The sequence below is a fragment of the Astatotilapia calliptera genome, chromosome 23 (genome assembly GCF_964374335.1).
Source record: "Astatotilapia calliptera chromosome 23, fAstCal68.1, whole genome shotgun sequence".
Lineage (NCBI taxonomy): Eukaryota > Metazoa > Chordata > Actinopteri > Cichliformes > Cichlidae > Astatotilapia > Astatotilapia calliptera.
In genome coordinates, this window is record NC_137443.1 from 25941464 (window position 1) to 25967549 (window position 26086).

At 39.5% G+C, this 26086-nt stretch overlaps 2 protein-coding genes across 4 annotated transcripts in view; both read right to left on the reverse strand.

Moving 5' to 3' along the window:
* The window catches only part of ahr1b (aryl hydrocarbon receptor 1b), a 65557-nt gene extending 44089 nt beyond the window's left edge, over positions 1–21468 (reverse strand). Inside the window, exons 1-3 of one of the 3 annotated variants that reach the window (XM_080297867.1) lie at positions 21154–21468; positions 20925–21050; positions 19023–19210 (exon numbers count right to left, since the gene is read on the reverse strand). In XM_080297867.1, coding sequence (XP_080153993.1) covers positions 19023–19210; positions 20925–20965 — 229 coding nt within the window. In that variant the 5' untranslated portion in view covers positions 20966–21050; positions 21154–21468. Of the gene's footprint in view, positions 1–19022; positions 19211–20924 lie in introns of all 3 variants that reach the window. The other 2 variants (XM_080297868.1, XM_080297869.1) reach the window with 2 other exon arrangements.
* Positions 21469–25629: 4161 nt separating this feature from the next.
* Positions 25630–26086, reverse strand: part of ahr2 (aryl hydrocarbon receptor 2) — a 94803-nt gene continuing 94346 nt past the window's right edge. Inside the window, exon 11 of the mRNA XM_026157809.2 lies at positions 25630–25830. Coding sequence (XP_026013594.1) covers positions 25744–25830 — 87 coding nt within the window. The 3' untranslated portion in view covers positions 25630–25743. The remainder of the gene's footprint in view (positions 25831–26086) is intronic.

The following is a 26086-nucleotide window of genomic DNA, read 5'->3' on the forward strand; positions in this document are numbered from 1 at the left end:
AGAGGGAGAGAGCAACACTGTTTTTACACATGAACTTTGGATCATTTTTGGAGAATCAGGCTGGGATAGTGCTTAGTGTGTCATAACACAGTTGTAGTTCCTCAGATGCAGCACAGAGCAGGAAAATGTCTGCTTCAAAGACATTCTCAGAACTGCAAATAGTGTGTGAACTTTACATGAAGGAACTGCCATTATAGAGGGTGGAGGAGGCAGGACTGCTGTTGTGAAAAACACATATGAGGTATGTGAATGTTGCCTAATTTTAGCTAGAGAATAAACCAAAGCAATGATGGCTGATTTCTTAGTTTTTGCAACAAATTTTTAATATTAGACAAAAAATAACCTGACTGAATACAAATGCAATTTTTAAATGATGATTTCATTTATTCGGGGAAAGGATATCCTAATTTACCTGGTCCTGGGTGAAAAACCTAATAACTGGTTGTGGCACCCTTGGTAGTAACACCCCGCCCCGCGGGATTTAATAACGCTCCATCGTACCTCTTTAATATCACGAATGGAGTGGCTATGTTGACCAGCCCTCGGTGGTAATGCACAGCATGATGACCAAACACAAACCTCGGCATAGAGCCATTAGAAAGTTATGATTTTGGATGGAAACAACAGCAGTCTCTGCTGAATGAGGTCCTCCTGGTTATTATCTGAGTTATATTTCCAGAATCACTTCACAGGGATAGGAGCCACTTTAAACCTTTAACATACTTCTAGTATTGTCAGCAAAGAGTTGCTTGGATTAAATTAGCATGACAACATTGTGCTTTGGGCCTTTAATTCAAACAGTGACTCCTTAGTGAGCTGCAGCCAAACCTTTGTCTGCTGATGACTCAGACACAAAATAAAGCCTGTCGACTAGAGCTGGGCGATATGAGATTTTTTCATATCACGATATGTTTTTTTTCATTTCAGGCGATAACGATATCTATCACGATATAAGCCAAATAACTATATTTGTAAGATTTAAATGTGCCGTTGCTCACAAGTAAAATGTGAAATAATCAGCAGCTTGTTTTGATTTAAATATTTATTTCTCATAATAAGTTCAACAGGGTAGATGTACTTAAGGAACATGAGACTTTTTCAGATAAATAAAGGCAAATATTGCAAACTACACAAAAGGCAGCCGCTAAAGCGTTTAAGTTTCAAAATAGAACAAATGAAACAGACTAAATTGTCAATTCCACTTAGAAACAAAATATTAATTCTAAAAATAAATCTTAGTTTGTTTTACAGAAGAACAGACAAAACTGACTAACTTTTGTCAATATCAAATAAACTGAGAACTAAAAGGAAATTCTCAATCTCTCCTTGTTGTATAGCTTATCTTTTCAAACAGTTTTAACAGTTACTTTAGTCTGACAAAAGCCAAATGACGAATTAGCGCTTCCATTCAGAGACTGAGGCTACGTACACGGGTATTTTTGAAAACTGAGATTTTCCGTTTTCGTTTTAAAAAATAATCCCATCCACACATAAAGGCAGAAATGAAGGAAAACGCTGCTATGAACATGCCAAAGCAGCAGGTGGCGCTAGATTCCTAACCGTGCAGAAATGTTGGCCAATCAGAAGTCTAGAAGCCTCGGTGGGAAAAAGTAAACAAAGCTGGGGCATAGAAGCAGAACCGAGTCGTATGTGTGGACGGACAGCAACTGTGTGTATATGTAAGCATTTAAACACTGCAGAGAGTAGAATTAACAGTAACAGTATTGTAGAAATTCATTTCACCGAAACAATAACGTGGCGCAGTGTGACGTCAAAAAATGCGCACACCTTTGACGCTGCGTTTTCTCCGTTTTTCTAGTCCACACGTAAATGCAAAAACGGAGTTTTCAAAAATCTTCGTTTTCAGTGACCAAAAACGCCGTTTACGTGTGGACGAAAGGTGCAAACGCATAGAAAAATCTGAGTTTTCAAAAATACCCGGGTACGTGTGGACGTAGCGCATGCACCAGCTTATTGTATTTCCAGACTTGCTTTCGGCACAATTTACAGTGCACGCTACTCTGTTTTTTGTCAGACTTGAAATAGCCGAAATACCTTCACACTACGGAACTTCTATGGCTCTTCCGTTCGACAATCTCTCCGGCACTGGAACCATCATCTGTTTTCTCTTCGGTAACCTTCGGTCACACTCGGTTGATTTTTCTAGTCGGCACACTCATTTCCTCCATTACGCGCTGGCTCCATTACCCGCTGGCTGCTTCCCAAACAAACACACGTGCGGCTTGGCACTTGTGCTGTACGTAACAAGTCACGCGACGTGACGCTGCGGCTGTGATTGGTTCGGCTCTGCGCTACTTAATTTGGATTGGCTGACCTTTTTTTTTTTTAAGAGGACAAGAGCGGCGAGGTCTATCGCGATAGCTTAATTTCTCTATCGAGTAAAATTTATATCGCGATACATATCGTTATCGTTCTATCGCCCAGCTCTACTGTCGACCATCAATTATTAAGAGCGAGACAGGGTGGAAGGGGGTTTTTGGACCCTGACGTCATGACTTGGAGCCATTGGACAAAAAACACCCCGAGGCAACCATGAGGAAGAGGAGAGGTGACGTGTTTGCAAACAGATGTTGATGAAAATTCACAGAGGTTTCCTCAAGAGGTCCTCACTCGAATAGACACTGCAGTATGTGCACAGAAACGTTACAGTAAACAGGAATGCGATATTATCATAGTAACACATCAGTAACTGAGGGAGTTCATGAAGAGGCCCTTGGATGTCTTATTTTGTCGAAAACCCAAAATATATTCAGTTTCCAGCAAGGTCTAGCAACCTCCCATGTTCCTCCAATGTCCACTTGGCTCTACCTGCACCTCAGTTTCCAAACAAGACTACAAAAGACAAGGGTCATAAGTGAGTAAATGCTTGTTTCTGCTGTTTATACAGTAGCATCTACACTCACTTTACTGCTCCAATGCCTTTCAGTCAGTTAGCAAGTTAGTTCAACTTGTGCTGCTAAATATTGGCTCTAAAACATTTTGTAGCCGCTTTACCCCACTCTTCTCATTGTATTAGAGTGTTTCATACTACCAGGCATGTCAAGAGTATATCCCTTTAGTGCTTAGTGTGTCATAACTGATACATACAGATTTTAAGATTTCTTTATAGTCAGTGTGATGCCCCCCCAAAACCTAAATAAATTGCACAATACATTGTTAAACAATAAATACTCCCCCAAAATTGTAGAGATAAGTTATGTAGCAAATATGATGAAAGCTAAGATTTAATGTTTTTTGTTTAACTCGTCAGAAGGTTCAATAAACGCTCGAATCATTGACTCATCTGATGAATAATTTGGCTTGCTGTGGCAAAATGTTTATTAAACTAGAAAAACACCCAAGAATGTTGCATTTTACTGTGTGAAATTGTAGTATTTTATTATAATAATATCAGGTATCGGTAGGGTTGAAAGCAGTACTCTGTACCTTTTACGGTACCAACTAAAATACTGAGTACCGATTTGCACTAAATTCAATTTTGGCACCCAAGCACATCTGGGTTAGAAGAAGAAAAAGTGAGACCATGTGATGACTCAAACCTGAACAAAAACTCGATGCAGGCAACACTAGGCCCTTCAAAGAATGTCTGTGTGAATGAGTCTTGTACGAACAAATCTCAAAATAAAGTAGAAAATCACTTATAGGTACTAGTAAGGTAGCTGGATAAGCAGTTCTATAAGTTTTATGATGGTTACGCTGACATTTCTTATCAGCATGCTATTTATGTTAAACAAACATGTTATGTCGGACAATATGTCTGAAATGTTAGCAGGTAAATGGTAAATGGACTAGTTCTTATAACTTTTACTATTTAATATTTTAGTACACAAACACCAGGAGACTGATGCTTACATCATTTACATCGTCTGACAGCAAAATGTTGTAAATAAATAATAAAACACAGAGAAGTATGGACTTATTTTGTTTGAGAAAACTTTGAATTTACTATTTCAAATGAAGCAAAGCACCGGAAACAGTACCAAATTCCACACACTGGTACTGGTTTTGGTTTAGCTGCTTACCAAGCTAATTACTTTTTATTTGTATTTAGTTTTAATCTTTTATTTTCATCTTTAAAAGTACCGAAAGTACAACAAGTACTGTTTGAAAATGAAGGATTTTTCCACATTATGTTTTATGGATGTTTTTCCATGTGTTTTAATTTCTATGGATATTTACAAAATATCGATAAAGTTCAGTAAAAAACCCTGATATTTTTATAGGCAGAAAATAACCAGGACATAAAATGGTAACACTGAAACTTAAAAATTCAAGAATCCCATGGGTGACATCACAGTGGCCATGTCCATCTTTTACATACAGCCTATAGTTTTCAGTTGTAAAGACCTGTCACGTTAAAGTGTATTGATAAATGACTAAATTTATTTCTACCATTTATGATGACTTAACAGCTGGTTTTTGGACATACAACCATCTTCTTGGACGCTTATTCAATGATAGCAATCATGTGCTTGGAGGTCTAAGCTCTGACAGACAAATACACAGTACTTTTAAAGCTTTCTGTCAAAGTAAGCTATAAACCAGTCTACTATTGACATCAGAACATCAGCTCCTTCACCTGATCCAGAAAAACTTTGTTAGAAGACTTGCACAGAGCTTCGGCATCAGTTCACAAAGCTGTATGTGAGCCTGAATATCTGAGAGTCAGTGGATTTGTTTCTGACTTTAATCCAGGCAAAGTTGCAATCATGCTTCCAGGTCCAGCACTCAACAACAAGCAAACACAACAACTGTGAGGTCGACCTGCAGCTAAGATGACCAGCTGACAACAGAGGGATGACGACGCAAATGGTGACCCCATCTAATCTCATCCTCCTGCAGGCCCACGTTCACAGAGCGAGCGATGGAAATGAATTTTTCAAAGGTTCAGACGAGTGCAGAGGAGAGCACCTCCCTGGAGACAACAGAAGCAAAACAGAGAGCACTGTCTGCAAACTACAATGTGTTTGTGGGTGTGGGTGTTAAATTTTTATGAAGGACCTCTGCCTTCTCTAAAAACTGCAACCAAATCAATTTTACACTCGTCCCAAATGTCGCAATCTAAAGACCAGATCTTGTTCCATACATTCAGAAGCACCAGTTTTATAAATTTTATAAACAAGTTTTATTATTTTATTATAAAGTTTAAATTATTAAAATGTTACTAAGCATTGGTGTTAAGCCACTTAACAGTGACCATGACCTATCGGCAACAGATAAACAGTATGTGAAAGTCATGTCCTAAAGAAACAGCAACAAATCCATTAAAGACCTGACACAGGACCTAAGAGATCCATCTGGACCTTCAGCTGATCATCTACTGTTCACTGAAGCCTCATCAGAAATTGTCTCAGTGGAAGGCTGGCTGTCAAGAGGCCATTCATAAGGAAGGGAAACAGAGAGAAAAAGCTGAGGTATAAAAATTACAGAAGAACTGGACTGAAAATCAGTGGAAACAGGTCTGATGGAGTGATGGATCTGGTCTTAGTATTCTCATCAGTATGTACAGAGAAGTTCAGGAGAGAGGTACAACAGTGAGCGCCTACAGCCATCTGTAAAACATGGTGGAGGCTCTGTCATGGTTTAAGCTGGATTTCAGTCACTGTTGCTGGAGATCTCAGAAAAGTACTGTTAGATTTTGATCGAACATGCAATACCATCTGGAAAACAGTCTAAATTCTTTTTTTTATCTTTAATAAAAATCCAGGCTTCCATGAAAACAGAATTTATTAAATTTAACAGAGTTAGAAGCTAGCAGAAAGTTAGCTAGCTAGTTTCCACCTAAACATGATAAAGCATGTTCTGAGAGATTTCTGAAAAATTAAAACGTACAGCTCTGCCATCGTTTCCAACATAAATGAAGACAGAAAACTACACAGCAGTGACTTTTTTAGGGTTACTGAAGTTGGACTAGCTGGTATATGATGATGTGCTACATGATCGCTAGCGACACAGCTATGCTAGCATAACATAAACACAGTGAAGCTGGAGGATGAATGCCAAACTTTTTCCACTCGATAAAAGTTAACGCAAGGGTTTCTGGTGGTCAGGGACAAATGCAATTGCATGGCAGGATGTTGTAAATGGATCAAACTTCAGTCAGGAGAAGAACTGAGGTAATCCATCCACAATACGAGGTTAGTTATTGCCTTTTCTCATATTCCAAAACGTGCTTCGTCTCTTCGCTATTACTGTCGCCCGGCATAATTTGCAGAGGATATTGCTTGCAGCCGCTGCGATACTTTCGACCAAAACAGGTGCAGCTTGATGACATCATCAAAATGCGCTATCGCGGTAGAGCGGTATAGTCAAAATCTCTACCGTTGGCCAAATTCATATCATTTTTACTATACAACGTTTATACCGCCCACCCCTAAGTGGGACCCTATCAGTCATGGATTGGCAGAGAAAAGAAGAAAAGGCATAAAAATCCAAAGAAGAGCTTTGAATGTCCTTCAAGAAGCCTGGAGAACTATTCCTGAAGACTACTTAAAGACAGACTTAAAGGCCCGCGGGCCACATCCGGCCCAGCGTACCTTTCACATCTGTCCCGCGAGATCATTTTATATAGATTTATTATTATTGTTATGCATGGCCCGGCGATATGAGGCGCTAATAACACACAAACAACAGATCCCATAACGCAGCGCTGCAGCTTCCTTGCCAAACGCTAGGCTACTTGGGAACATTCCCGCGTTAATCAAGTCAAACTTCTGTTATTGCGAAGCTAGCCCCTCACAATGGCGAAGAGAAAAGTTGATTCTGTAAACAGAGCCTTTCAGCACAGGTGGGTGACTGAATATATGTTTACAGATATTGCTGGTAAATCCGTGTGTCTTATTTATGGAGCTAATGTTGCTGTAATTAAGGAATTTAATTTAAGACAACACTACGAGACAAAACATCAGGATAAGCTGAAAAACCTAAATGCAGAGCAGAAACTACAGAAGGTAGAAGAGCTAAAGAAGAATCTAACATTTCAGCAGACTTTTTTTCACCAGAGCAAAATCACAAAGTGAAGCTGTTGTGAAAGCAAGTTTTATTGTAGCAGAGGAGACAGCCAAATCAGCCCGGTACCACTATGAAGAGCTGCATGATGAAGGTGTGCGACGTCTTGTGTCCAGACAAAACGCACTTCATTCGTGGAGTGGAAATATTGGACATCAAATCGATGCACGGGACAACGACAGGAAAAGATATTTTTTAAAACGTATGTCAAAGTATAACCAACGTGAAATTGCCCTGGGACAAACTTGTTGGACTGACAACAGATGGAGCACCGGTGTTGTGCAGTGAAAAAAGCGGACTAGTCAGCAGGATGCGAGTAAAGATGCAGGAGGAGAACTGAACCGGTGAGTTAACAGCATATCACTGCATCACGCACCAGGATAGGCTGTGTGGTAAAATCCTAAAAATGGAGCATGTAATGATCACCGTAACGCAAACCGTACATTTTATCTGAGCTAAAAGTTTAAATCACCGTCAATTTCAGTCTTTTATGTGGGAAATAGATTCAGAGTTTGCCGACATTCCTCATCATACAGAGGTCCGTTAGCTGAGTTGGGATAAAAATTCTCAATAGAGTTTTTGAGCTCAGCAAGGAAACCTGTCAGTTCATGGACATGGCATGTATGATGCGGTGAAGGCATTTCAAGTGAAGCTGTCACAAATGCACCAGTCCAACTTGCCTCACTTTCCCTGTTGCCAAGTAATGTTGAACCAAGTCGGCGCACTTTGCTGAACTGCACCTGTGCAGATTCAGATGGAGCTGCAGTGTAATGATACACTCGAGGAAAAGTACGACACTAAATGGCCCGCACAGTTTATTAGTTCCATTCCTGAAGCAATGCCCCAGCTCCGTCTACATGCGGCTCCAACCTTGTGTATGCTTTCATTTATTTTTTCTGGGGTTTTTGGCAGCATGTTCATATTTCTAACTTGCATAATTTTGACAGGATATATTTTTATGAAGAGCAAAATATTTAAAGTTAAAGTTAATTTTTTTTAAGTTTATTTAATCTGGGCTAATATTCCTGTCTGTTTTTAATTCATATTTATGTTTAAAAAACATTGTTTTAGTTTGTTCAATAAATGTTTATCTTGTTTGGCCCGCGAACTAAAGTGTGCCTTGAGTTTTGGCCCCCTGTGCAATTGAGTTTGACACCCCTGGTGTGAAGCTTGCACAATTGGGGTGTGAATCTGTTCACACATGTGATGGCCAAACCCGTGGCCACACTCTAAAGTCGGTAACTTTTGTATTTTCATTCTTCATTTGAACATAGTAATACATTTTAGTTGCCAATAACTTCATTGATTGGTTTGGATACATTTGTTCTATTTGTAAGCGCGCACATTTAGTTTACTTATGTATTCATACTACTTCATTTCTTTGCTTTCTGACTAACCTTTGTCTTTTTATTTCTTACCTGGCATCATCCCTGGGAGTTGCTGGACAAAAGATGGTAGCCAGGGTTTGAAACCATTAAATACAAAGGAAGATAATTGGACCACACCACCACTTCCTGCTGAAGGGGGAATGTGTGTTTTCTTTACTTTAAAAACAAAGTATTTGTATTTAATTAAATATTTGAGTTTAGGGTTTAATGGGGTTTTTTGATTTTCTTCTTTAGTGGTTAGTTTATTAACAAACCAGATTGTACTGCATCGTTTGTGATTTATGATTGTGTTTGTTTGTTACCCCTCATGTGTCACAATGGTCTGATCAGCCATTATATATACCCTTGTATGTCATTTCATGTTTTAGGTCAATTATGTATGTTTGGGCAGTCATTTGGTTTGTTAAGGTTGCAGTCTGTGCCTGAGTTCAGTTTTGTTTCTTTGACCTCTTTTATAAGCTCAACATTTATTAGTCTTGTAAATATAATTTTTGGGGGTTAAATAAATGGAAACTATATTTTTCTAATAACTCCTGGGCTCCTCCTGTTTTTCAACTCGGTCCATCACATGTGGTATAAATAAACAACCTGAAAAGGTTGCTTGAAGTCCTTGATTTCAATTTCACCTGTTTTAATGACCTGCAGGACTCCTGCATCAGTTTCGTGTCCTAAGAAAATGCAGGTAAAAATCAAAGGAAATACTCCTACTTTAAGGACAGCTCTGCATGGATGTGAATGTGGAACAATTTGATGAGAATAAATATGAATAAAATCATATCAACATGAAACAGCTGTGTAGTGCAGCAGCTGTATTTTCTTCTTTGATAGTAAATTTGCTGACAAGCGTCTTTCAAGTTCACGAGTTTTGCCAGATGTCATGAACGCAGCATCGAAGTCTGATGTGACATTTTCTTCTCCTTCATTTGCTGCTTCATGAGGCGGAATGAAATCTGATGCACAAAGACATAATCACAGAGGTTGAAGGGAGAGTTGAAAGTTCACTTGAAATGTTCTCAGTGTTTGTGATGGGCTTACAGATTTTTGGTTGGTATCGGTGTAATGGAGACTTCACAATAAGCTGCGCACAAAGTAGGTTGTAAAATCCACTGATGAAAAGTTAAGTGATGGCACTGTTTTCTCTTATGTATATTCAGTGAATGTATATATATGTTTTTAAGCCTTTAAGTCTGGATCTAACCGAACCCAAAGGGGAAAAGCTTCACACAACAGCTTTCCCCCTTTGGTGTAAAACTATTAAGAATTATCTTCATACTTTATAACCCTCAAATAGGGCTGTGCGATATGACCAAAATCTCATATCCCGATATAAGACATCTATCATCCGATAACGATATAAATCACAAAAATGTAACATTTTCTGTAAATTCTGTGAATCTCGGGCAGCTCGACTTACGTGGAGTGTTTCCAGCTGGGCGTCGTGTACCTGGAGTCGAGTGTTTTAACTGATGCATGAAACTATACATTTTTAGACATAAGTTGTAACGGCCGCCGTTTTCTTTGTGAGTATTTATTACACGGCGTGCTGCGGGGAAAAGCCTGTTCTAACGTTTGAGTCTACGGTTTATTTTTTAGCACCTGACGGCTCTTTTTGCTTCTCATCCGTAAATACTCTGCATACTCTTTCACGTGATTCAGTTTATTTTGAAAAGTCTCAGCAGGATCTTAAGCTTTATTGGTGGAAAGGTGGAAAATAAACAAGCGGACACGCGATGGTTTTACCGTCGTTGTTGCTAACGACAACGCATAAAAACAGGCGCTTGTCCGTCTGTAGTGTGGTTATATAAAATATAAGAGAAAGAGAGAACTTTAAGACATTAATATAGCAACAACAGTGACCGTCAAAATGATGAAAAAATATTGCCGTAAACAGTTTATTTTGCGACACCACGAAACAAACGATAGCGTAAAATGAAACGATAGACGTTTTTATATTGTGTTACGTTCCCCTGGGGGGGGTCTAGGCGGTGAGGGGGAAGTAACAAAAGTGACCGGGTCAGAAAAAGGAGTCAAGGAGGCGAAACAGTTAAATAAAACAGTTTTATTGAAGTAATTCAACTAAAAGAGACGGACAAGCCGTTATCACCATAAAACACCAACAAAACACAAACAAAGCTCAGGCGTTGGTCAAATAAAGCAAAAAGTCAAAAGGAAAGCGCAGCTCACTAGCTGGAAACACCACAAGACACTCAGCTCACTAGCTGGAAACCACTCTACTGGCACTCTGGCCCAGAGTTCACCCTGCTCTGGGCTTAAATACCCTTAATTGCTTATGGGAGTCAGCTGTACAGGAGGGAAAGGTGGCATCTCAGGCAGGGGAGGTAGTGGGACACGCCCACACAGGCACCCTCAGGAGAGAGAGAGAGGCTAGGGCCGTAACACCCCCTCCCATAAATGCAAGCCCATGGTTTGTCAAATCACAATAACCAAAAGTGAGTCCATAGCCGTGTCAGGACGAAATGCAGGCTTTCCACCTACCAAATCACGTAGCAACGGTTAGGCATTGCCTGCGGGAGCTGCCAATCCCATCTCAGTGGGTTCACCACATTACCAAAGAGTGGCCCCAGACCCTCGAAACAGTGTCCCATGGGATGGCCGGGGCTTCGAACCATCGCATGTGGAGAACCCAGAAGGCAGCTAGCAGGCTTCACTGAAACACAAACATGATTGTTAGCAAGGGGTGCAGGTCTGAAGGGTGGTTTTGAACATGAACCAGAGAAAGGGTCAACCAGCGGCAGCTCAGGGTTAGTTTGCCTCATACACTGATTACGGGGTGCTACCGAGCAACTGTGCTCCAGGTTTAGCCTATCAGTAGCCCTGGCAGGCTTGTCAGTTTGAGAGCCACGACTGACTTTACTCAAAACAGGCCCCTCTCGTGTTGAGTGGGCTTTCTGTTTGAGTGCCAGTCTGACACAATTGGCAACCACATGGCCAGGCTTGTGACAGAAAAAACACAGTTTGGGCCTAGGTCTTAACACCATAACTGCGTTTTCCTTCTTAGCTGGCCCACTCTTACCTGTCCAGGCTGCGCTATAGTGCAGAGGGATATCCTGTCCTACCGCACTTGCTGTATGAGTCAGCGTAAACTCATCTGCCAGGGTGGCGGCTTGCTGTAGAGTTGTAGCCCTCTGTTCACTTAAATAAAGGGCCACAGACTTAGGAACAGAGTTTTTAAAATCCTCCACCAGCATAAGCTCACGTATGGACCCCACATCATTAACCTGGCTTGCCGCACACCACCTATCAAAGAGCCTCGCCTTCTCCCTGGCGAAGTCAAGATAGGACTGTTCCTGCGCCAACTCCAACCCTCGAAAATGCTGCCTATAGGCCTCAGGTACCAGTTCATAGGCTTGGAGGACGGCACTTTTGATCTTTCCATAAACCAGGCCGTCCTGCCTAGACAGACCAGAACACGCTTCTTGGGCCTTACCTGTCAACCGACACAGCAACATCACCCCCCACACATCTTGAGGCCACTGCAGTGCAGTTGCCAGGCGTTCGAACACACTGAAAAAGCTGTGAACACTGGATTCACAGAAGTCTGGAACCAGGTGAATGTTATTGCTCACAAACGAGCCTCTAGACACCTGTACACTAGCAGCTGTGTCAACCATTTTGGGGATGGTGAAGGGTTAGAAAAACACCACCTAATTAGGACACTGCCACACCCGTCTGCCAACTCACGCAGACTACCCAATAATTAACCGATTAATGGAAAACTACACAACTTACTTTAACTGACCAACTTACCTCTTGCAGTATACACTAAACAAACACAACTTACCCAGTTCCTAAGCACAACAAACTTTACCTACCTATCTTCTGGAGCGTGCTGGGCTCGAGGCGACTTGAAAGGCAGAACTTAAGCGACCGGGGCCCTGAATTGCCTACCCCCAACAGGGAACTAATCCCCGCCCAGGATTACTCCGAAAATAAAAAAGGCAAAACAACAAAAGAGTGCCCGAAGGAGGAACTTAAAAAGCTCAGCTGGACACTCACCTACCTAAACTGGGAAGTTGTGAATCTCTAAAAGGTGACAAAGTGAGATAATCAAAAAAACCAAATCCAACACAGAACTCCCTTTTCAACGATCCCGGATGAGCCCCCACTTGTTACGTTCCCCTGAGGGGGGGGGGGGGTCTAGGCGGTGAGGGGGAAGTAACAAAAGTGACCGGGTCAGAAAAAGGAGTCAAGGAGGCGAAACAGTTAAATAAAACAGTTTTATTGAAGTAATTCAACTAAAAGAGACGGACAAGCCGTTATCACCATAAAACACCAACAAAACACAAACAAAGCTCAGGCGTTGGTCAAATAAAACCAAAAAGTCAAAAGGAAAGCACAGCTCACTAGCTGGAAACACCACAAGACACTCAGCTCACTAGCTGGAAACCACTCTACTGGCACTCTGGCCCAGAGCTCACCCTGCTCTGGGCTTAAATACCCTTAATTGCTGATGGGAGTCAGCTGTACAGGAGGGAAAGGTGGCATCTCAGGCAGGGGAGGTAGTGGGACACGCCCACACAGGCACCCTCAGGAGAGAGAGAGAGAGGCTAGGGCCATAACAATTCTCATCCGATATATATCGTTATATCGAACAGCCCTACCCTCAAATGTAACAAATCTAATGGTTAAACCTCCAAAAATGGACTATTCTAAGAATGATGTTGGCCCTTTTTTAATTCTGTAGTAGCAATACATCTCAAAGAAGTTGGAACATGGGCAACAAAGGACGGGCAAAGAAAGCGGCATAAAAAGAAACAGCTGGAGGCACATTTTGGAACTAATTAAGCTAACTATCAACAGGGCAGTAACGTGACTGGGTATAAAAGAAACATCTTACAGAGGCAGGGTTTCTCAGAGGTTGAGCAGGGTTCACCAATCTGCAAAAATTTGCAGGATCTCCTGTTGTGAACTGGTGTTATATGAATGAAACCTAAGGTAATTGGAAAAATGTCAGGAACATTGACTGTGACCCAAACTGTTTATGTCACATATCGGAATCAGTTGATAATTTCTTGATGCATCCCTAGGAGTGAATTTGTGACATCACAGCACTGCAGATTCTGCTTTGTTCAATCAGCTGCCCCCTTTCCTCTTCAAAGGCTCTGTAAAGCATCCATGAGTGGATTATCCCGCTGTGTTTTCATTCTCTGGGGCTTTCATCTCATCTCTGTTAACTGTAGTGCTCAGTTTGCTTAGACGTACATTATTGTGTGGCTGAAACCCAGGTGTTAGGGTCATCTCATGACCACAGGCACGGGGAGCTGACCTACAATACGTTTGTGCTGTGCTACAGCATGAGGATAGGGGGGTCACTCAGGGTTCACGCACTTGTATGGAGATGCTTCTGCAGGCTGTTTTTGAAGCTTCTGTTGTGCATTTTTAGCTCTACAGAGGATTTGAGTGGAAGAGTTAATAACTCAGTAAGTTCCCCAGGAGACAGTGGCATAGCAATACACTGTGTAGAGTGGATCAGGTGAGCTAAATCATCCAAACTCATACTTATCTGATAACTAGCTAACACTACAAACCAATGTTTTGATGCATACTCAATGATCCAGGTAAGTAAATCCCAAAAGGTTGATTCTGTTCATCTGGACATAACGTTTTCAGTGGGAGAAACGTTTCGTCACTCATCCAAGTGACTTCTTCAGTCTCAGCCGACTGCAGGATTCCCCAACCTTATAAACAGTACATTTGCACAGAAACTGAAACCAGCCCACTGAATGAACAATGGGCTGTGAGGTCAGGGTTGGGGGCCATAAGCTTTGTCCCAGAACACGGAGCAAAAGAAACGAAGAGAGAAGGAAGTAAGTAACCCAGACAGATCCAGAACTCCAGCACAGAGGTCAGAGGTCACAGACAGAGTCCTTTTCAGGTTACCAAAGTAAATCCATCTAATGGTGAAAGTAATGTTTCAGTCAGGGCTGGGGGGGGGGGGGGGGGGGGTTCTCATCTGTGAATAAAAATGCATTTTACTTGAAACAAGAAAAGAAAATTTTATTATTATTTTATATTCAGAATATCCCCCAGATCACTGTGAAAGTTAGTAATAAACAAAAATGGCTGAAATACTGTTGAATTGTATCTGTATTTGTTATATTTACAACTTACAACTGCTACTTCAAAATATATATATGCACTGAATCATAATGCAGGTAAAATTTACGTCATTCTGGAGCTTTGTTTGAGGAAATGTTCTCTTACTAGACCTCCCTAAATTTTAATTGAATACTCCTGCTGTGAACAGTGTGTTTTGCAAGACCACGATGAAATGTGTGAATGTATGAAACGCTGAAACAGCACTTTTGTGTCTTTTTTGTCATAATGCACGTCCCTAATAACTACACACACACACACACACAACTCACAAACTACAACATATCATCAAACTATTGTTATGCAACACTGTGATAATGAAAAAGGATGAAATTAAAGAAGGCTGCAAGTCATTCCCTGTGTTATCTGAGATTTGCAGCGCAGTTTGGGACGAGTGGTTCCTTCACAGTTAAAAGTAATTATGGACACAGACTCCTTGTTTTACAGTCAGTCGCTCTATTTTGGGTCATGCTCTAAAAAACTCAAAGATTATTTTGTAAATTTGGCTCATTCTAAGTGTGAGAAAAGAGAATTATCCAGGATATCCAAGCACTTTGTGGCTTTATATTTATCATTTGTGGCCGTTACTCTTTTAAAATGTTGCTCTAAATATCTCTAAAATGGACAAAAATGCAGGTTTTAAAAACCAAAATAAGTCTACAACACACAGATTTGTGAGAAAACAAAAAGCCACTATTAATGGTTCAACACACGATTTAATGCATCCTCAATATGTTGAATGAATAATGAAATTAAATCAGAAAATAAAGCATAAAGCAATAAAGGTTATTATTTTTAGGAGCTACGTCTGTGTACTCTGATGGCCATATGTAAATCCTTTTTGGTTAGTCTCATTACTTAGATTAAGTTTATATCAGTTTATATGAACACACAAAATAATCTTGCATAAACTGGCAAAGTCGCGTTCTCCCTCACACTGACTGACGCTGGAGGATTTTTCAGGCTGAGCAGATTTCTGAGGGCTGTTTGTTGTTTTTGGACAGATGTACAATCTGCTTTTAATGGATAATCTGTGAAAACATTCAGCGCTGCCTCACACACACACACACACCCACGCGCGCACGCACACACACACAGAGTAAAATCCATCTGCTATGCCCGTAAGCCCGCTAACTCCTCGACAAAGCTGATCCTTCTGCACTTTTGCACTTCTTAAACAGAGTCTGAATCACAGACGCAAGGGTCACCACCAATGTTCCCTCTAAGTTTTCATGTGTCTGAGCAAACACACAAACTCCCTGAGCGGTCCTTTAGACGTGTGAGGACACGCCAGCATCGAATCCATCCAAGTTACATGGTTTATTAAAATAATCAAATTACAGCATTTACATTTATGTTAGACTACTTTTAATTAAGTGCTTTAGCCCACTTACAATTAAAATTTTAAAAAATCTTGTTCATGACTTGTGTAGTATGTTAACACTATTGGAAGTAAAAATAACATGAACTCCAATTTTTAAAACGCAACTTTCTTTTTAAAAAAAAATAAAGCTCTGACTTGTATTATGAGTATGAGTCTGTGGTCTGGGAGAGAGTCTGTAGCTCTCTGTCTGCAAAATACAGTATATAATGACCAATGTTGGGCAATTAATTATATAGTTACTTCTAGAGCAGAGCGATATGGCCAAAAATATTTATCACGATATATATTTGAAAATTTGCGATAACGATATAACTGACGATATAATTGATGCGAGACAAAATACAACTCCACAACATTACTAGCGCAAAAAAAACCCATCCATTTATTTTCACTTAAACAAGCAGCTGGTTTTTTTATGTGCATTACAGTGATATAAAAATGTAACAGTGCAAATGCAAATTCCTTGCTGAAGGTTTAACCAAAAGGCATTTCCAGTAGAAATGGGCTGACATATCCTGAGCATAACCATGTATAATATCCACTGAAGTTAAAAAGAGCACCACCAACCACGATCACTGACACCCTTACAAACACCATTGCCTTCATAATCAAGCATTGAGCCTCGCTCTGTTGTATAAACTCTTCAGGCTCAACGTGGTTGAATTATTAACTGCAGGCAGCTCCTAAGTTACTCTCTGTGAGGACCCAAATATAAACTCCTTAAACAAGAACAGGATATGTTTCTGTGTCCTTGCTACAGAGTTCCTGCACAGCTTTAACCTCCTAAGACCTGAACTCTTCCATGGCATGCATTTTAAATTTCTCTTTGATATTTGGGCATATTGGGACCCGATGAATGTAAAAACAAGGAATCACCAGATTTTTTTTAACCCGATTTGTACATTTGTTTTAAATTTTGATAAAACAGAGGCTGTATAATGTCCTCGTAAATGGATATCAGACCCTTGTGGAGCAAAATTTAGTATTTTGATCTAGTCAATCCAAAATGTGATGGCCACATATGTGGATGCCAGGTCCTGGGAGGTTAAAACGGCAAAAGTGATGCTTTTAAGTCACAATTTTAAAGGTAATAGCTAAAAGTTAGAACTTAGCTGTATTGTTTTAAGCTGCCAGAGAAGCCAAATTACATTTTTGAAAATCACTTCAACAAGGTGCTGGAAACATTCCTCAGTCTGGTCTATATAGACATGATAGCATCACACAGTTGTTGCAGATTTGTTGGCTTCACATCACAAAGGTGCTATCTGGACTCAGATCTGGTGACTGTGGAGCCCATTTGAGTACAGTGAACTCATTGTCATGTTAAAGAAACCAGTTTGAGATGATCTGAGCTTTGTGACATGGTGTGTTATCTTGCTGGAAGTAGCCATCAGAAGATGGTACACTGTGGTACAATACTCAGGTAGGCTGTGGTGTTTAAATGACGTCAGTTAGTACTAAGGGACCCAACGTGTGTTTTGTTCAGTTTTGGTGAACCTGTGTGAACTGTAGCCTCAGTTTCCTGTTCTTAGCTGACACGAGTGGCAACCGATGCGGTCTTCTGCTACTGTTGAGATGCTCTTCTGTATACCTTGGTTTTGACAAGTGTTGATTAAGTTTCCTTCCTATCAGCTCACAGCAGTCTGACCATTCTCCTTTGACCTCTGACATCACCGAGGCATTTTCAACCAGAGAACTGTGGCTCTTTTTCACACCATTCGCTGTACACTCTAGAGATGGTTGTGTGGGAAAATTCCACTACATCAGCAGTTTGTGAAATACTCAGACCAACAACAACAACAGCATGTTAAAATTTGCTTAAATCACCTTTCTTTATTATTCTGATATTCGGTTTGAACTTCAGCAGGTGGTCTTGATCACGTTGCTAAATCCACTAAGTTGCTGCCATGTGATTGGCTGATTAACGAGTAGCTGAACAGGTGGACTGAAAAAAGTGTCTGGTGAGTGTATATATTGCATCTGGTCAGATCTAGTCTGCACTGTTTAGCAAGGTGTGGGTTGTAATGGAGGAAGCAGGATTTTATTTAACCAATGACAGAGTCCCAAAGAGGACAGAAAGGCAAGCAGCAAAGTCTGCACTCAAAACATGGAAACTACATGGGAACCCCCCCCCCCCAAAAAAAAACCCTCATCTCCTCTGTCCTCCTACCTGTGACCTAGACATTAGTCTTACTACAACACACTGAAGGTTTCAATTCCTAAAATGCAACTGAGGAACTGTAATCACCCAACTTAGTCCCAGCTACCTTGCATCAGAGCCTCACTTATATAAAATCTGGTTCAGCTCCATCACAAACAGCTGTGTTAAAGTGACTGATCTTCCATCTGATGAATCATTTCTTTGCCTTACAACAGTAAAAACCTTCCTGACTCTCCCATCTGCTGGCCCGCAGACCGCCTCTCTGACCTCCTTTCTGTGTACTTAAAACCCTCTCGGCTCCATCTCTGTCTGCATGCTTTCTGCCTCAGTGTCTGCAGGTTCTTTGTGAGGTGTGAAAAGCTACTTCAGGAGGCGAGGAAGGAAAAGGGCAAAGCTGACACTTGCCACCTTCTCTTTCTTTCTGCATCTATCTCAAGTTCAAGATGCATCTTTTGTACTTTTTTAAGTCGAGATCACTTCACCCTGCAAAGATGCAGTCAACTTCCTGTGAGGAGCTACTGGCAGCTACAGCAGAGATGCTCTTTTATGGCAAAAACCATAATAAGTGTAAGCACATGTATTCAACATGATTATTCAATAACCTGACAAACACCACACAGTGATTGAATTCTTTAAAAAGTATGGTTTTGGACTTCCTTGAACTTAAAATATAATAGAAACGATAAATAAATGAACAAATAAAATTGGAAAAAGAGGTGGTTGTGAAGGAAACAGGACTTAGGCCTAAACTAGATGATGTCTTGGACCACAAAGAAATCCCACAGCTGACTTTCTGGACTTATAAATCATGCACACCCCTTGCTTTTACAGTGTTCATGTTCCGCCGTTTAGTCCACCTTGAGCAAAGGTAACTTAAAGACAGCCCTTGGTCAACGGGTAAAAGTAAAGCTCAGTGTTCCTAAAGGTGTGCAGTGTTTCCTACCTGAGAAGAAGCTCTTGGTGCGCAGGTAGCTGACGCTGAGCCTCAGGATGGACAGCTTGTCCAGGCTCGATATAACATCTTCGGGGAAGGGCAAGAGGCTGGCGAGCTGGTCCAACTCCGAGTTCAGGCGGTCACGGTGGCGTTTGGATGGGTTGGATTTGGCGCCTTCGATGGGGGGCGGTTTGACTCTGGAAATCAAGACATTTTTACAGTTTTCCTGGATCCATCTCTGTCTCTCTCTGGCTTATGGGAGCATTATTGAGGCTTCCCACGCTCTTTTTCATTTTACATTTCGTAACATAGACACACACACACACACACACACTCTACACTCTCTCTCTTTCGCTCTCACACACACAGACACACATCCCACAAGAAGATTGCTGATTTATATACCTGTGCATTTTCAAATGTTTGAGTTACAGGTGTTGTATGTTTGTTTTTCTTACAGGTGCGGCAGTTGGTGACACATTACACATTTCTATTTTGTTCTGTCCTTTTATTACATCTTACCCTAGTCCCTGTATACCACATATAATGTAACAACTTTAAATAACATGAAGAGAAATGAAGCAATGAACCGACAAACCCTGAACAAGATAAATTATAGAGCTGACGTTGGAAAAGCAAAATGTGTTTGGCACAACAATGCATTCAGATCATAATTCTGATTGCCAATATATAAATAAAATCATATATATATTAGTTGTTTGCCACTATATTGGTATCAACATTTATAACGGCTGATAACTGAAAAGTAAAAAAGCGAAGAAGAGATTCGAGAATTTCGTTGCATAGTTTGTCCACCAGAGGGTGCTCTGCAACTTCCCTGTTTGCAACAACTAACATCTAACATTATCATAGTAAGGAGTCATAAATTCCTACATGTAGCAAATACTAAGAGAAATCTATTTGTGTTTTGATTTTGAAAGACAAAAAAATATCAACTTTCATATCAGAATTTTAAACGGCCAAATATCGGTATTGGTATCAGTCTTAAAAATCCAAAATCCTATATAGTTGTGCACTTAAGGACATCTGTGAATTCTACAGATGGCACTCACTGCATTTTTCACTGATTTTGTTTTGGTGTGGGGCTCAAAGCCACATGTGAAATACAATACATCTGTCCGGATGAGAGGCATATGTCAGATATTATTTTCTTTTGCTTCTGTAATTCAGGGTCGAGGGAGCCGGGCACTGGTGTCCTATGAGAGTCTGTCCCAGCTATCTTAGGGCAAGACACGGGGGTATTACCACACCTCTATTTGGGCATCAGCATAGTAATTCATCCATCCATTATAATTGTTATTTAATAATAATAAAAATAATAACATTATTATTATTATTATTATTATTATTATTATTATCCATCCCCTGTTAGCAATAATATTAATATAGTAACTGCTGTAGCAAAAAAAGAGTTTCCCAAATACAGGAAAAAGGGAAGTCTTTCTGGTCATCTCATAATCTAAGAAATACATTTTTTATTACAGCAATTAACAGACCACCACTAGTAAAAGTGCACTTTTACTACTACTACTACAAATAATAACAATAATAATAATAATAATAATAATAATAATGATAACAAAAATAACATGGAACATTGCTGTCAGTATCAAAAGCTAATATTGGTTACTACTAAACAATTGTTGCCTTTTTATTTGTATCCATCGATCTGTAACATGCCAGTGACACTATAAATTTGTAGTGTTTTAAATAAACATTTAAAAAAGATTTTTTTTGTGCCTGTCTTCATAACATTACAATAAATACGACCAATATAATATATATTTCATATTTAAATAATGATATAATATTTGTGTATAAAAATAAAGCTTACAACAGACCCATTTCATTACTACTTACATGGCGTTCACGATAACAAATATAACGTACCCTTTCTGGGCCGGTTTTCTTCTTTTCCGCGCGGCATACATCTCGCTGATTTATTCACAGTGAAGCTGGAGGAAATCCATCAAACTGGTCCAGAAACCGCGGATCACCAACACCTGTTCTCACCGACTGATGTGCAACATCCCGGGCCGTCACCGTTAGCCAGAGCCGTGATAACGACAACTACAGCGCTAATTCAAAGGGCTGAAACAGACGCCATAGATAAACTCACAGTGAAGCTGAGGCACCGAGGCTCCCGGTGAGGAATGTCAAAGTAGTAACGGTACCGTCACCGGTTTATCCCGTCCATGGCGCCCCGCCGGCGGCTCAAATCCAGCATTAAAAACAAACAGTTTGAGCTTCACATCCTGACACATCAAAAAACTGTAAGAATCGTCGATAAATTTCAGTTGTCGTCCTCAAAGCGCTCCTCCCTGTTTGCTGTCTCTCTCTACTCTGCTCTCTGACCGGCGCGCGCTTCCCGGGCACCTTTCTGGGCACTGATTTGAAGCCGAGAGCGCGCTTCGGGTCAGAGGTGACGTAAGAGAAGAAAAAAAAAAACGTCGCCGAGTTTTCATTTAAAATGTAAAAAACAACGTTTTTCAACATCATAAATGTACATGTTGTTGTTTTCTGATGTTAAAATTCATTTCCTTGTTTATGTTTTTTTGTTTTACAAAATATAACAAAGTATGAACCACAAAGTTTTTCTGGATTATTATTATTATTATTATTATTATTATTATTATTATTATTATACATTGTTTAAATACATTTTTATACATTTTTTGTATGTTTAAAAATTGCAGTAAAGGTTTTGTTTGTTTGTAAGAAAAACAATAACGATCAGTTGAATTTAAAATAGCAGTGTTTTAATCGGAATTCCAACCAGCACTTTTTTAAAGCTTGCAAGCTGCAATTTATTTTGCTTAAGGATTTGTACAGTGAACTCTATATGAGTTCTTTAATTGTGTTTCAAGGGCAATCTTAAATGTTTCAAAATCAGAAAAATGTCTTCAATTTTAGAAGGATTCACTCTTAAATTAGGCTTCTAAGATGTCAAGTTTAAAAAAAATGTATTTACCAGCAACTTATTTTGTACTATTGCTGCATTAAAGGTCGATTGCCTCATGTTAGCATATATACTGGAAAAGCTTTAGCTTTTTGAGCAATTTTAAATACATTTGTTGTCACAATTTTAATTTTATATCACAGTCAAAACATCTATCTGTCCATGAAGCATACAACTACGTATGTATTTATTTTTTTTATAAATATATTTTCTAGCCCTATTTGCAGAAATCATCAACTTAAAGTTTAACTTCAAGGAAAAAGTCAAACTTACCAAAATAGTTACACTGTCATCTAGTGGCCACTGTGGAAACCATCACAACAATCCAAACCAGTAATATTATATTATATTGTATTATTAATCACTTTATTCGTTATTAATTATTAGTTAATATGTATTTATGAATTTCAATCCACTGTTTTATTTTTAATCCCAAATTTTCCTAAAGGAGGTTTAGAAAAACTTTGTTTTCACAAAAAAATAAAATAAAATATAGCAATTGTGTGATCAGATCACATTTAATTTATATGGTGAGCATGTAAAGAGTCAAACACTCATACACAATTAAAGCCAAATATTGACGGCAAAGCCACAAGATATAATAAAAAAACATCATAACAGGAGGTTACATACATATGCAATGTGCAGAAAATGTACAAAAAAATGATAAGTGTGGGTCATGTTAAGGCAATACAATATTAAAATACACAATATATGACAATACATACTTTGGAGAAAAAAAAGCATAAAAGGACAAATATATATATTTATATACAGTTACACAAAGATACTGCATTTGGAGTCTTGGCCTCCGACGGATTGAAAATGAAAGTAGAGTAAAAGTACAAAGTCAGTATAATGTAGATAAAGCAACAGGAGATATTTATATTTCCACTTAGAGAATACTTTATGAAGAAAAGCTCTGATTAAAAGAAGAGGAGGAGAAGCAGAAGTGCTGTGAAGAACTATTTCTGTACTGAATCTCCATCTCCACCCGTGAGTGCTGATATTTAGTTTTGCTTTCATGGCTTTTGGTGAAACTGCTGCAAAGGTTCACAACGACGTTTACACAGGCATAAACTTGGAGCTGCATGAGGTCAAATTCTGGTGCTTTAGAGCAAGCTGTAAAAAACTAAAAAACACTTTCAGATAACTAGCGCCTGAGTGATATAGGGTTTTGAAGAACGATACCAATACCGATATTGGTCATCTAAAAATCCAATATTGTGATATACTGGCAGATTTTTTTCTTTCAGACACATGAAACGTCAAGAGATTTTCCTAACATTATTATGTGTAGTTATTCACTTATTCTCTGACCAACTGTTGTTTTGTGGGGTTCCACACATGTATTGTAGTGCGTGGGGCTGGACGGCGCTAATGTGTTAACGCTCTAATGCGGGGCGATCCGCGTTAACTCGCTAACGGAGATTTGCCGCGATAATGCGGTTATGGTGTTAACGCCATTTTAATGAGATTAACCCTGACAGCACTAGTTTCTAACCTTGATGCCACTGATTTAGTCATGTGAACAAAAATTCACAGCTCAGAACAGGTTGCTTTGTTTCCTAAACTGTTTTAAACAGACAGTCAAAAAGAGGTCAATTTAAAAGACACTATAAAGTGTGAATTCTTTTTTTTTTTTCCATTTTTCTCTCATTTAAAATATACAATAGCTGCCTCTGAGTGTTTTACTTCTGTGTTTCAATGTTACTCCGATAGCAAGAAATGAGTAAAAGAAGAAGAAAAGACACAAAGGATGGAGGTTTGTTGTGGGTAACAAGAAATCTGGTTTTGTAAAAAATCCTCAGCTTCAGTTTTTTTTTTAAGATTTAGTTGTTTGGATTTACAAAAAGATAACAATAAAAGTTTTTTAAAAAATCTGAACTTTGACTCAGTTTAAGTTTTATTTTAATTTGTTTGATTTTATCATTAAAACATTTCGATATAACCTTTAAATGACATAATTAAAAAACAACAACTAAGTACTAAAGTTGTCTAAATTGTTCTCAGTTTTCTGTCTAGCAATAGTAAGTCTCGGACTTCTCACTGTGCTTTGGCAAGTCAAACAATTTAAAGGAGTAGTGCAAAAAAAAAATCTCAAATAATGGCTAAAGCTTCAGTCACACAGGCAAACAATGGTTGCTTGCAGTTGCTGGGTGAATCATTTGTGCCGAAGATCTCCTTGCAAGTGCGTTGGTTGCTAGCAGATTGAAGCATTTGATGCTCACTTGTCTGCAAAGTATTTTAGTGGTAGTGAAACTGTAAAAAAAAGTTGTCATTCATGGAAACAATAGGTGACTGCAGCAATCTGGTAACGATCTAAACAACCACAAAGAAGTTTTTTGTGATTGATTGCAACCTCGAGCACCGCTTGTTTGGAGAATGCATGCTTCTCCCTAGTGGCTGGAGGTTATTTGGGCCTGCGTGACTTAGTTAAGGCAAGGGCAACTTTGGTCTTCTAATTAATCTCTACTGACTGTCCCTTTAAAGTTCCTGTCAGTTTAAGGCACGATCTGCAATTTTTTTCCTGGTACAATAAAAATAAAGCAACAACACAAAAGGAAAAGGAAGGAAAGAAAACTGGCTCAGTGACAAAGCTCTTAAAATATATCAACAAGCAGCTGTTTTCACTGAATTAAATCTTACGTATGGTCTGTTAGTAGGATGATGCCGATGTCTATTTGTGCATTTCTTTTCGTTTTAAACTACAATAATTTTCTACCCTGTCTGCAAAGCAAATCTCCCTCACTGGGACAGTAAAGACTTGAAATGAACTGAATCAGGATGCCTGTTCAAAGGGACATAAAACAGCAATGTTTAAAAAAAAAGTTGGTATATGCTATCCTTCTGAGCGTTCAAATTAGCAAAGGTGTTGAAATTGTGTACATTGCAGACGGCAGAGGATTGACAGGCAGTTGCCTCAGTGATGTTTCCTTTAACTTCCAGGTCCATCTGTCCCACCCAGAAACGTCCCATCCACACAGTAAGGGGATTTTTAAAAAGAATAAAAAATAAAGGAGAAGGGAAATCATCTGCTTTTTATTACAACAGGGGGAAGCTAACCCAACCAGCCAGTCCTCATCTGTGGCGGAATATATACATGACCATACTAATATAGTGATCTTCCTCTTAATTAATTGGTTTTTAAGGTGCAATTGCTGGATAGCACCACCAGGTGGAGCCTTCTTCCTTTTTTTGCTGAGTTTCTGCCAGCTGTTGGAAAACCTGTTTTCAAAATTTGGGGCATTTTTTTGGTTTAAAAACTCATTTCAAATATATTAAAACAATTTGAGTTGGTTAACTGGGTTTTGGTGGCTGAGGTTTGATTAGTTGGTCATGTCAGCTTCACCTACCTCTGATAAAAAGCAGCGCCCTTTAACTTGTTTCCATCAGAGGGATCAACTCAGTCAGACTGGACTCATTTTGGTTCCCATACATCCAAATATTCTCGCCAAGCAGTCGTTTTGCATTGGTACAATCCAACCACATCCGAAAGAGGAATCCAAGCTTTTATCCTGATTTTTCGTCCTGTTGAGCCACCCTGAACCAAACATGAACTCTAACAGCTTTCATCACTGTTTCGTCATAAGAGAAAGAAAAGAAAACAAATAAAAAGAGGGAGGGAGGGAGGGAGGGGTGTCTTTGATTGTCTTCTCGTCCATTTTCTGGCACTTTCTTATTCTTCAGTCTTTTCCTTTCAGTTCAAGTTGAGATCCTCTGCCGTCCAGAAGTCACAGCGACTGATTCCTATTTATTCTCTGAGTAGCACATGTTCCCATTGGGCAGGGAAGGGAAGGGGAAAACTCCGTTCCCGACAACTGGACGGTTGTTCATCTGTGTGACGACAAACGACAAGTTAGAAGGACTAATTTCTTCAGACACCACAGAAAGGATGCAAATACAACCTACCAACACTAACTGATCCGACAGTTCGACTAATAGTGGACTTTCATGTTTAAAATTCAGCTGAATTTAGTTTTTTAAACATAAAAAAACAACTGTTTCTAGACCAAAATCACCCAGACATGAAAGGACTTGGAGTGCCACTGTATGCGGATGAAAAACACTGACATTAAATTTCTAGCTGTGT